This window comes from Panthera pardus, unplaced genomic scaffold (assembly GCF_024362965.1).
Source record: "Panthera pardus isolate Hobbes unplaced genomic scaffold, ASM2436296v1 HiC_scaffold_11, whole genome shotgun sequence".
Taxonomy (NCBI): Eukaryota; Metazoa; Chordata; class Mammalia; order Carnivora; family Felidae; genus Panthera; species Panthera pardus.
The window spans coordinates 13233214-13246145 of record NW_026526666.1 but is presented as its reverse complement, the minus strand read 5'-3'; the positions used below and the strand labels follow the sequence as shown (position 1 = coordinate 13246145).

The following is a 12932-nucleotide window of genomic DNA, read 5'->3' as shown; positions in this document are numbered from 1 at the left end:
ATGAGCTATAGCGCGACTAATAATATTGCTAGACTTTACTGCGAGGCCATGTTTTTTTATTAGTAATAATGTTGCTGATCTTTAGACCCAAGACCAGGCCTTTACCTGCTTCTCTTTGACACCAGGTGAGGTGGGTGGGCTTGGCTTTGTGGAGTGCAGGGCCTCAGGGTGGTGCCAGCTCTTCGTAACAAAAACCGGCATTTCTGAGGTGGTGGTGTTGGAAAACGCTTCTCTCCATCTCCACCCCACTTCTGCCACAAACCGACTCTGGCTTTTGGCATTTATGTGACCAAACATAAATGGAGGGGGGGTTACATATTTTTAAATGAAAAACAAAAAACAAAAAAGCAAACGATGCAAGGCTTCCCAGGAGCAGGGTCCTTCCTGGTGCCAGGCCCTGTGCTGGGCACTTTGGATGTGTCTGCTCATTGAGTCCCCAGGGCAGCCCTCCCTTGGAGGGGACAGCTGTCATTATGTAGACCCTTTGCACCCCCCCACCCCCCGAGAGGCCCGACGCCTGCATAATTAAAGCGAAGTGGCTGCCCACCTCTCTCAGAGCACCAGCCAGAGTCCTTACAGTCGGTTGTGGTGGTGGAGGACAGGGGCTTTGAAGACAGGCAGGCCAGGGGTTGAGCGTTTCCATTTATTCATTCACTCACTCACTCGACATCTGTTTCCTGAGTGCCTCTGCTTGAATGTCCCCTCCTCAGGGATGCCTTTCTGGACCATAAAATAACAGCCCTTCAGTTTGCAACACCCCCTCCCCCACCCCATGTTATTTGCCTTTATGTCACGTATCACCACTGGCCTTTATATGTTTGTTTCTTTCTTTAGTATCTGGCCCTTCCACAGGAAATATAAACTCCACGAGGGGAAACATTTTGCTTATTTTGTTCACTGCTCTATCCCTGAAACCTAGAACAGAGCCTGGCACAGAGAAGGCACTCGGTAAATGGATGTCAAGTGAGTGAGGGAATGAACGAATGAATGAAAGAAATGGGAGATCTCAGACCCAGGTCCATCTGATTGCGAAGCCCCTGCCCTCACCACCACTGTCTTCGTCCTGTTTCCCACCTCCCTGCTGAGTGTGACCCAGTGGCTTTGGGCAATTGGCTTCCTCTCTGGGCCTCAGTGTCCTCATACATGGAATGGGAATATTGCTAGGGCCCCTCAAGCTTTAATATTCTAAGTGTCAGACACTTTTGTCACCTGAGCGTGTTCCTGGGCACAGAAGGTTCTAGTCATGATTGCAGCCCAGGCCAGTGCTCCGCTTGTAAATTTGCACTTTTCGTCCTGCAAACCTGACAGCACAGGGGGCCTTCTGGCACGCATCTTGGGAAGAAGGAAGAAGCTCCCATCGTGCCTGTGGTTTCTGTGATGCTGCTGTGGCTTTACCAGAATGTGCCGGTTTTGTCCTTGAGTCCTCCTCGTCTGAATGACGCTCTTCCCTCCTGCAGAACTTTCTCCTGTTGGTGACGAGAGCTGCCACTCTCTAGGCTATTTTTGGGAAAGCATGTTCTCCAGTTGGTCAGCGTCAGGATAAATTCTGCATGCTTGCGGGAATCCCCTTTGGTTTTCTCCAGTTGTGGGATGATGAGCAGTAAATCATACTTAATGCATCGCGGACTGTTCTCATCAAATTCCACGGCAGGCAGAGTACCTGGAGACAGGCTCTGAGCTGGCACCCTGGTAACTGCAGTTTCCAGATGGACCCCAACCCTTCTCCCCAGTTCTAGTTTTTACTTTTTAATTTTTTTAAGTGTTTATTTATTTTTGAGAGAGAGACAGCAAGTCGAGAGGGGGTGGGGGACAGAGGATCTGAAGCAGGCTCCGTGCTGACAGCAGAGAGCCCGATGTGGGCTCAGACTCCTAAACCATGAGATTATGACCTGAGCTGAAATCCAGAGTTGGACGCTTAACCCACTGAGCCACCCAGGTGCCCCCCACCCGCCCTCCTGTTCTAGTTTTTAATAACAACTCTTGTTTAAGGGGCACCTGGATAGCTCCGTGGGTTAAGTGTCTGACTCTGGATTTTGGCTCAGGTCATGATCTCACAGTTTGTGAGTTCAAGCCCTGCATCGGGCTCCATGCTGGCAGCGTGGAGGCTGCTTGGGATTCTTTCTCTCTCTGCCTCTCTCTCTCTCTCTCTCTCTCTTTCTCTCTCTCTCTCTCAAACTGCCATTGCCTGTGCTTAGGTTTTCTCCATTTGAGTGCCCTGGGGACAGGGATCTGCTGACCGGGGAAGGGGAAAGGGCTCATCCTGGCAGTCCAGACAAGAACAAAAGCCTCCCCATTGCATAACTCCTAGGGGCACCATTCCCTTAGGTCGTGTGGGCAGGAGGAGGAGGGCTGAAAGGTCCCCAGACACACACTCCCTCCAGGACACAGTGGAATGTTTGGCTGGCCCAATGTGAAGTGGAGTCCCAACAGAGAGCTGTGTTTCTTATAGGGAATTCTGAGCTCTTTTTGGCAGGCTGGTTCTGTCTCGGTCACTGCAAAGCCCAACACCTCGACCGTTCCTGGAGTGGAAGGGGGAGTCACCAAAGACTCACGGTTTCCTTTCAGGGAGTTGTCACCTGCTGCTGTGGTCCATGGCCTGGCCCAGGGAGGACTGGCTAACCACACAGACCAGCGTGGACAGTCCCCATCTGTCGGGTGTCCTAGCTTCACTACACGTGTAACAGGATCCGGCTGGCCAGGTTCCCTTGAAGTTTGGGGCTTTACTGGAGTCAGCCAGGAGGTCCGTGTCAAGCTTCTGCTGCACGGTGCCGTTGCCCGCGCTGTTCCAACGGTGCAGACCAGGACAGACTTCCAGAGGCAGCTCCTTCCCCTAGTAAAGTGATTACCGAGCCGGGTAATTTACATCCCTAGAAAGACACAGGGCAACTGCAGGCCGGGGTGTACGTGTGTTTAATTTTAAATCCTCCAACCTCCCCTTAACGAGGAGGTGCTTTGAAACACAGCAGCATGTTGATATCCTTCAAAGGGCTCATTTCCTTGGTGCTTTATTTCTTTAAGGGAAAGCCTGAGAGACGGATGGGGAATGGCAGGAGCAGGGGAGGGTTTGCCTCCCCCGCTCGCATCGTGCAGACATTATCTTCTGTAAAACTGTCACCGGAGGATGGAGAACTGGCTCTTGGCTGCAGTGGCCCTCAGATAATGTCAGTGCTGAGCGATGACCCAGCATTTGTTGGCACTAAGCAAACACCTCTAGGGCTTTAGTGCCAGAATCCTTAGCAGAACCTGGTCAGCGCTCCTGCCTGGGGAATGAAGGTCCGGATGTGGGGCTGGTGTTCAGGGTCCCCATGGTGAGAGCTCTAACCTTTTGGGTTTTTTTGTTTTGTTTATGTTTTATTGTTTTCTTGTTTGTTTTCTGTTTTTGTTTTGCAAGCATTAATGTCCCTTTTAATCACTAAGGGTTCTGTAAAAATACAGAGAATGGTTTGGTAGGTCTGGGGTGAGCCTGGCATTCTGCATTTCTTTTCTTTTCTTTTTTTTTTTTAAGTTTTCTTTTATTCATTTTTGAGAGAGAGAGAGCGCACAAGAGAGAGGCAGCGAAGGAGGGTGAGAGAGAGAATGCCAAGCAGGTTCCACACCATCAGCACAGAGTCCAGCGCGGGGCTAGAACCCACGAACCATGAGGTCACAACCCGGGCAGAAACCCAGAGTCGGACGCTTAATCAGCTGAGCCACCCGGGTGCCCTCTGCATTTCTAACAAGCTCCCTGTGATTCTGCTGGCCCATGCGCTGTATTTTGAACAGAAAGACCCCAGAGAAGGCAGACACTGGTTTCCCAGGGTCCCACCAGATGGTTCGGTGCATAGCTAGAGCTCAGGAGGGCTAGGACTTGGCCACAAACCTGCACCACCTGGGAGGAGAGGGCTGTGGGGGCCTCCGAAGGGCCTTGAACACTTCAGGATATGCGGTTACGAAACGGGGCAGTGGCATCATGGATGCCCCTTTATTTGGGTTTGGTGGGTGGGTTGGCCCCTCCTACCCCATTAGGTTTACCTTTCAGGCATGCTCAGGCAGGGCCTGTGAGAAAACGGAGTCTGCAGACTTTGAGCCCCTCGGTGGGTACCCCTTGACAGGGAGAAAGACAAACGCAACATTCCAGGCCACTCACAGCCCAGCCTCCGAGTATGTGCCCGGAGTGATGGCGGATCTGGGTCCGCTCGGGCTCCCCACCTCTCTGGGGTGGTCAGCTGATCCTCCCCTGCTCACCTGGTCTCACAGGTCCCTGGATGAGAAGGAGCTGACAGCAGCTGAGCCCCACCTTCTCTGAGTGCCGGGGAGCGGGGCTGCGTGGCCCAGGCATCACCAATGCCTAAGAACAGCAAGGTGACCCAGCGTGAGCACAGCAGTGAGCATGTCACGGAGTCGGTGGCCGACCTGCTGGCCCTCGAGGAGCCTGTGGACTACAAGCAGAGCATCCTGAATGTGGCAGGTGAGGCTGGCGGCAAGCAGAAGGCGGCAGAGGAGGAGCTGGACGCGGAGGACCGGCCGGCCTGGAACAGCAAGCTGCAGTACATCCTGGCCCAGATCGGCTTCTCCGTGGGCCTGGGCAACATCTGGAGGTTCCCCTACCTGTGCCAGAAAAATGGAGGCGGTAAGAGGCAGCCCTGCCTACCCCAGGGGGGCCTTGCAAATGGGCCGGGCTGAGGGGTGGAAAGGGACGCCCCTTTGCTGATGCAGAATTGGAGCCCTCATAGGGTGGGGCTCGGGAGTCCAGGGGAAGGCTCCCCAGAAATAGCTAATGGTTAATAGCTACCAAGAGGCTGTCAGGCATGATGATGATAAGAACGTGGGCTCTGGCCCGGGACTGCCTGGGCACAAACCCCAGTGTAGCCAGCCGGCATTGCAGCCCTGTGCAAGTTGCTTGATCTCTCTGTGCCTCTCTGTCATCATCTGTAAAATGGGAGTAATAGTAGATCCTGCCTTACAGCACAGTTGGGAGGATTCGGTGAGCCTTATGTGTGGAATGCTTAACACTGTTATCTGACGCATAGTAAAGAGCAACTGTTGGCCATGATACTTAAAGGCTTAGCAGGTGCCAGGCACTGCTTAGCACTTACTGGATATTAGGCCGAAATGCATGAAACTGCTGATATTTAAGTGTCTGGGACCAACCAAAGCACCAATTTCATACAGTTCAGCCATCGAATCCCCCTACTCCCTGTGTGAGGAAGGAGTTACTATCCTCATGGTAGAGACTGCAAAATTGAGGCACAGAGAGGTTAGGTATCTCGCTCAAGGTCACACAGCTAGTGATAAAGCAAGGATTCTAACCAGAACAGCTTGGCCCCCAGAGTCTGAGCATACCTGCTGCCTCCCAGGTAGGAGGGGGCCTCGCACTGCCCCCCGAGTTTTACTCCGCCTACAGGATCTTGCCCCTGGAATCAAACCCCTTCTACTAACCACTTCTAGCCACCCGGGTAGGTAGCAGCCCCCGGGCCCTTATCCTCTGGCCCATCTGAGGCAGGCTGGAATGTTTCAAAGGTAATTTGTTTTGAAACCAGGGGAAAACTAACAGAAAATAAACACAGAAAAACCTAGCAGGCTGAAAACAAGGACATTTACAAGCTCAGACATCTGGTCCTGGGAAAGTGATTGGAGCCAGCAGAGAGCCCCTGTGCCTCCTAGTCCCTGTGGCCTGGGACTGCCACACTCCAGCCTGATGGGTGGCCACAGCTTTGTAGGCATTCTCACCTGACTCCTTTTCTCTCTGCTCTGTGGGACTCTGGCCATGTAGCCTCTCCCAGAGATGCAGCCCCATTCAGGGATGCTCCCTCCTCTGCAGAACACTCTCTCGTCCAGAGGCCGAGCCTGGCTGGAGACTTCCCTTCTTTCCAATTTCTGTTGAAGGGTGGGAAGTGAGCATGCCCCCTCGAGTCGGTGTAACTGAGGCCAGAGGCTTTTATCTTGCCACTATGGCACCGTTTATTCACTGTATGCTCTCCATGCTTTGAAAGGTCTTCCCCCCACCTCTAATAAATCAATAAATAGCTACGAATTAGAGCTTTTCACCTATATGGTGTGGCCAGACTCAGGTCACTGAGTTGATATAACTCTCAGGATTTTGAGCTCCCCATGACTCATTCCTGCCCCATCCTTCCTCGCTCTCTGATTCCTAGAGTCCCTTTCTATCTCTGCCTTTGACTCCAGTATTCTACGGGGTTTATGATAAGTCATCTTAAATATTTTTTGGAAGGAGATAAATTATCATGTTTCACATACAGGAAAGAGACAACTATTCGGTCCAAGAGTGGAAGCTCTGTGGTTCCGAGCCGTGAAGGATCCAGTCCAACTTTGCTTAAATCTGGGTGGGAACTCTGGAACTCTGCTTAGCGCGACTAGATGCTGACCGTTTCTTTATTCTGTGTCCTCTTAGTTTGCTTTTTTTTTTTTTTCCTGTTTATCTTTATGAAAAGAGGCAAATGTTCATCAAGTGCTTACTAAGGGGTAAGGAAGTCACTGAATCCTTGAAACAGCCCTGTGCCATAGGGGTAGAGTTGAAGCATGTGAAATGACCATTTTTATAAGTCAAAAATGGTCAGAGATCAGCAGTTTCATGTGGTTCTACCTAATGTCATTATCCTTTTTTAGGCAGAGGACAAAACAGTGGTGTAGAGAGATCAAGTAATTGGTCCAGAGTCACACAGCTAGTAAGTGGCAGAGCCAGGATTCAAGCCCAGGGGGTCTGGCCCACCCCCAGATCTCAGCCCCTACTTAGTACGCATCTCAACAGGCTGAGACCAAGGTGGTGCTTCAAAGCCCAGAAATAACCTCAGGGTGTGCCGGAAGCAAGACCTAGAATATAGACCAGGACAGAGACTGGAGAGATCCAGGAGGCCTCAGAGATCACACAATCTACCTTCCTAGAGCCATGTTCTGTGAAACTTCTAACACCGTGCACAGCACTCCTGGCTGTTCAGGCTGACGACCTGAAGCTCCCGAACGTCCCTGAAACGTCAAAGGAGATCAATCTAGTTGTGCCTCCAGGTTGTATTTTCTAAGGTGGTAGAGGGTGCGTTTCCAAATGATCTCAGCAAAGGTTGATAAGAAAAGTACCTCTGCCTAACCAGCAATTCTCACCCAGCCCCCAGCCCCCGAGCGCTGCGCGTGGCTAGGCCGTGGCGTGGTCAGGAGAATTGCAGCCAAGTCAGTGCCCTGGGCCTGGCGCAGGCGACCGGCCCGAGGGACAGGTGGCGGGTTTCCAGGGACCGGTCTCTGCTGTGGGGCCACTCTTTGGACAGCACGGATATGGAGGCTTTCCCTGGTTCTTTGGGGCAGAGGAGAGAAGCATCCCCAGAGGATGCCAGCCTGCTCTTCTGATACCCTGAAACCCATCTTTCTGCACATCTTGCACCACCCAAGGGTATGTGGGTGAAATACGAAACTAGGGAGGCTGTGTCCCTGTGCTTTTCTGCATGTCACTTCTCTCCTCTCTCATTTCCCCGAACCCCGGACCAGGAGACAGAACCGTGAGTCCTTCGGGCCCACCCTCTTTTCAGGCTGCTTGCTAGCGACACGTGGAATTTACGTGTACGTGTGACTGTATGCGTGTGGATGTTTAATGAATCAGATGCTGTTGTGTAAGGTTTGGTGGGTAAGTCCTCCCCTGGAGGACTTTCCTGATGAGTTCTGTCTGACCCCTCCCTCAGCATGCGTGTGCTCGTTTGGCTCTGTGTGACTGGTCCGTGTGTGTGTGTGTGTGTGTGTGTGTGTGTGTGTACACGTGCTGACATTGCTCGTGTGAACCTGAGGGTCTTGCCTTCCAGACTGTGAGCTCTCCTGGGATAGTGGCTGTGCCTTCTTTCACCCAAGTACCCACCCCCCGCACCCCGCACATGCCAAGTGCATGGTAGGCCTACAGTCAACAGCTGACTGTTGCCGAGCGCTGGGTCTTGTGCCCAAGAGACGCCTGATCCCCCCGGGTTCTTTGGCAGATCGCACACATACGGATGTCATGTTATGGGGGCCAGAGCCATGTGGCTGGGGGTCTTCTGGATGCTCCAAGCCGGCAAGGCTTGGTCTGGGGGTGCTGGGTGGCCCTCATGGCACTGGTGACGGGGGCTGTGTGACAGCATTGCTAACAGGACTGGGTTGCTGGCACATCTCTCAGCAGGGATCGCTCATCTGTGTCCAGACACGATTTTAATTCTCCTGCTAACTGCCCTGTCACTTGGAATTGAGATTGTGTCTGCAGTGAGGCCAGGGACAGTGAGTTTAATTTCTCATCTGGAATCTTTATCAAGATCCATCCTGTCTATCCATTATGATCCTCTCGGCCGTGCTTTTCTGAACTGCTAATTTCTCCCTCGTTCCTCCCAATTAGCTGTAGATTAATGGTGATGCTGGTCAGACCCTCTCTCCCTGGAGAGCTTCCAAAAGCTCCGCTTCCCTGGAGCTACCCGGTCTGCTGTGTCAGCATCTGCTTCAGATGCGGGGAGGGCTGTGCCCCAGGGCTGTGCCTCTGGGGGACGAGGAAGCAGGGTCCACTCCATCTGGGGCTGCTTCTCTGTGGGCGGGAGGGGGTGTGAACAGGTGTCCACAGAGTACGTCGGGAGGGGAGAGTGTGTCTATTTGTGATTTGACGTGTGGATTCCTGAGAGTGCGGCATCTGTCTGTCTGTCTGTCCATCTCTGAATCCAACCTTGTGAGCGAGAGGCATGGACCTACATCTAGATCCCCCCTTAGCATTTCAGGGCAGAGGAGTCAAGGGGGAGAAGGAGGGCCTGGGCGGCCAGTGGGTGGTGGGCCACACGTATGAGCCAGACCATTCCTGGAGGAGCACGGGACTGCTGGCACTTTGGGGGTGATCAGAGATGTGGGCAGGTCTGCAGGACATGGCTATCCTCCTTTACCCTGGTGCCGTGCTCCAGACACCCCATGACGCTCCTCTCTCCTCCCCAGGTGCCTACCTGGTGCCCTACCTCGTGCTACTGATCATCATCGGGATCCCACTCTTCTTCCTGGAGCTGGCTGTGGGCCAGAGGATCCGCCGTGGCAGCATTGGTGTGTGGCACTACGTGTGCCCCCGCTTGGGGGGCATCGGCTTCTCCAGCTGCATAGTGAGTTGGAGGCAGACACTGGGCACTTAACCGGCAGGCAGAGGGGCCTCTCTGGGGTACGGGGTTTGTAGACCAGAGTCTTGGGCCAGGGCGAGGGCAGGAGGGAGACCCTCAGCATGAGAATTGTTTCCAGCCGGTGTCTCAGGGCCACACAGTGCCTAAATTACTGCCCGAGGCAGGATATAATATTGGGAATTGTTGCCAAGGAGGAGAGGCTGGGACATCGTCTCGAGGGGGTGCCTGGGACATCTCAGCCGAAGTTCTCCGTGGACACGTGGACCAGTCCCAGATGCCTATGCTTCCCAGCCCATCAGCTCCCCGTGAGAGAGGCCCTTCCTCTCTCCTTGACTGAGGAGTATTTCAGTTGGGCAGATGTGTGGCAGGAAAAGGCAGTCCTGAGGCGTGGGGGTTCCTTGTCACTTTGCTGTGCACATGAGCAGCGTTGGAGAAGGTCTCAGATGACAGCCTGTGGCCGACCCGGCTTTGGAACAGCGGGAGCCGGGGACACCCCACGGGCCTGGATGGGGAACTCCGTGAGGCTCATTTACGGGCCTGGAGGTGAGGTTCTGCTTAGCTCTCGAGGTGAGGAAACTGAGCTTCCCTTATGGGCAGAGCCCATGGGTGCACATGTTCACACCTGCCTCTGGAAGGGACTGAGCATTCCGTTAGGCCTGGTAGCATGGCCAGCCCAAACCTGTCTCAGGCAGAGACTGGGGGAGGGTCTGTGTGGCTCCCACAGTCATGGCGGGCATCACCTCTGCCCAGGGAGACACGGCCAAGTACAGCATACCCTGCCGGGGCTGGCCGTGTGTACGCACGTGAGTGTGAATGGGTCTCCCCTTGGCCTGAAAGCACCCAAGTGAAAGAAGTGGGGGTCCCTCTCCCTCGATATTGCAGTTAAGGTGTGCCGTCCGAGCGTCTGCTCCTACACGCCAGGGCTCGTGACATTGATGCGGTAAAGGGCCCTCGGCGCTCACGCCGATCAGCATTACCGAGCAGGCCGCTGGAGGCGGAAGGGGCCTCTCGGCATCCAGAGCGGATACGGCAAACCCCCATGCGTGAAAGCATTGCTTTCTGAGAAACCACTCGGACCCTCAGTCAGAATCCGTGTACTCCTATCTCAAATGCAATTCTGCCAAGGGTAGCGATCATGTTTCCGAGACATGGAAAGTGACATCTTTCTGGAGGCGGGCTGCTGACAGTACCGAAGAGTGGGGTCCTGAGACGAGGGAGGACTTAGCAAACCAGGAAGAAGCATCCACGAAAGCTCAAGGAACACTGCAGTCTGGGGCCATTGTCTATAGAGGCAAAAGGCGAGCAGGCCTCCAGGGTCCCGGAGGGCAGCTCTGGGATTGTAATCCTGAGTCATCAGGAAATGATGGGGAAGTGCTTTAAGCATTTTTAGAAGAATTTCAAACTGGAAAGGATTACCATTTTAAGAGTTCATTGCTTAAAGGAGAGATCTTTAATATCTGAAACATTCTTTTGTGGATTCCCTGAATACCAGATGAAGGGAGGATTAGGAAGAGGCCCTCAGTGCCTGCGTCTCATCCCTCCCCCTCCTCCTCCTCCTCCTCCTCCTCCTCCTCCTCTTCCTCCTCCTCTTCCTCCAAGACTGTGAGCAGTGTTGTGCGCAGTCAGCTGGAGCCTGGGCCTAGGATGGGGAGTGGGGGTGGGGTGGAGTTGCCTGCAGCCTTCATGACCCCTCCCCCAACCATGGACCATTGTCCCCAGGTCTGCCTGTTTGTTGGGCTATATTATAATGTGATCATCGGCTGGAGCATTTTCTACTTCTTCAAGTCCTTCCAGTACCCACTGCCCTGGAGCGAATGTCCTGTCACCAGGAATGGGACTGTGGCAGGCAAGTATAGGACCCCCTGAGTATGACCAACTGGGTTCCCCAGCCAGCCTATCTCAGGAAGGGGTGGAAGGAGCCTAAGAGGCTTAGGCAGAGATTTGAGATTTCATTGACTTGCTGTGTCGCCTTGAATAAGACACCTACCTGACCCACATTTCCTGTTCTGATGGTCTTTGCCAGCCTATCCCATAGAGTTCTTATGGGGACTGAATGAAATGAGTGTAGAGAAAACTCTAGAAATTGTGACTTGTGTTTAGTTGTTACAATCCTGTGTAACTCTAACACCATCTTGTCTGGAAACAGCCTTAATTTGCATGCCAGTCCTATAAAAGGCCAAATGATGTATCCCACCACACAGAGGGGTAAACTGAGGTCCAGAAGCAACTTTCCTGTGGTTGCACTACTGATTTAACCAAGGATCTTGGATGAGAATCCAGATGTCTGGCTCCTAGCTCAGAACCTTTCCCAGGGAACTTGAGGCCAGTTCTGCCTAACCCTTGCTGTCCTCCACCGATGGAGGTGGGCAAGGAGTGGCATGTGTGAGAATGCAGCCAGATCAGTGTGTCCCAATGCCTCCTGGGCCCCATCTGGAGCCCCATCTGGAGGCTTCAGGGTCTGCCAGATCCTGGCTAGCCCAGAACGAGCACAGTCCCTCACTGCTCCCACACTCAGCCGGCCCCTCGCCCACTGCTGCCCTAGTTGGGAGTCAGGCAGAGGAGGGGGACCCAGAGCCCCGACTGAGGCACTGTGGCCTTTGCTGCTGTTTCAGTGGTGGAGGCAGAGTGTGAAAAGAGCTCAGCCACCACCTACTTCTGGTACCGAGAGGCCTTGGACATCTCCAACTCCATCTCGGAGAGCGGAGGCCTCAACTGGAAGATGACCCTGTGCCTCCTGGTGGCCTGGAGCATCGTGGGCATGGCCGTGGTCAAGGGCATCCAGTCCTCTGGGAAGGTGAGTCAGGAAGGGACTCGGGGGGGGGCGGGTAGAAGAGCATGGAAGGCAGGGGTCTGAGGACACTGGGATATGCTATGCAGGGTCTTTTGGGTGGGCTTGGCCTCTGAGTGGCGATGGGAGTGTCACTGCTGGATTATTGCCCACCAAGAGGGGGTCGGAGTGGGCTTGTGGAAAACCGTTGCTTTGAACGCTAGCCGCCTCTGTGCTCAGATAACTCAGGCCTGCTCTGCAGACTTGAAAGGGAAAAAAAGCTGGGAGCGCTGACCCAGGGACATTCGTCTACATCCTAACCCTTTAAGTTCCCAAGCAAAAGCCCTAGAAGCATCTGCTCTGAGCACTTTTTGGTAAAACTCAGCAGCTCGCCCTGTGGAAACGAAAGGGCTCTTTGAGCAGGTGCGTGCTGTGAGTACAGGCACCTTGGGGCCTCGAGGACGGCTCTCCGTGGCTCTCTCGGGGTGCAGTCCAGCCAACCCCATACACCTTCTCCCAGGAGCTCAGACCCCTTTCAAGTAAGGACCCTTTCTTCTATGGCATGTACGGTATTCATGGACTGTTGGGGCCGCAAAGGACATTAGGGACCCCGTGGCCTAATCCACTCATTCTACAGATGAGTGAACTGAGGCCCAGAGCGGGGAAGGCTCCTCACCTGAGATCAGGCAGCCAGTGCATCCCAGGGCTGGAACTAGAGCCTTGGCCATCTGTCTGAAGCTCCAGGTGTTATAATGGACTCAATGAGTAAGGAAGTTGAGCCTTGGAAAGGTAGAGTGTTCTCCACCTCTTCCCTCTCCAAAGGCCACAAAAGTAGCTGAGACTTCGTGGCACTTATCAGGCACTGCCACATGTCTGACTGCTTTGGGTCCACAACACCCTTATGAGTTAGGAAGCATTACACCCATTTTATAGATGAGGAAATGGAGGCACACAGAGGTTAAGTGAATCGCTCGAGGTCACATGGTTGACAATGGTAGAGCCAGGATCAGGACTCAGGTGGTCTGGCTCTGGACACACCCGCTCTTTACCTTCAACACCATCCTGCCCAAACGACC

General features: G+C 53.7%; 1 protein-coding gene across 2 annotated transcripts in view; it reads left to right on the top strand.

Moving 5' to 3' along the window:
* Positions 1-12932, top strand: part of SLC6A17 (solute carrier family 6 member 17) — a 48893-nt gene that overhangs the window by 13244 nt on the left and 22717 nt on the right. The window contains exons 1-5 of one of the 2 annotated variants that reach the window (XM_019457783.2): positions 3287-3308; positions 4237-4609; positions 8917-9074; positions 10809-10935; positions 11702-11883. In XM_019457783.2, the coding sequence (XP_019313328.1) occupies positions 4324-4609; positions 8917-9074; positions 10809-10935; positions 11702-11883 (753 nt within the window). In that variant the 5' untranslated portion in view covers positions 3287-3308; positions 4237-4323. Of the gene's footprint in view, positions 1-3286; positions 3309-4236; positions 4610-8916; positions 9075-10808; positions 10936-11701; positions 11884-12932 lie in introns of those variants that run through there. The other variant, XM_019457782.2, reaches the window with a different exon arrangement.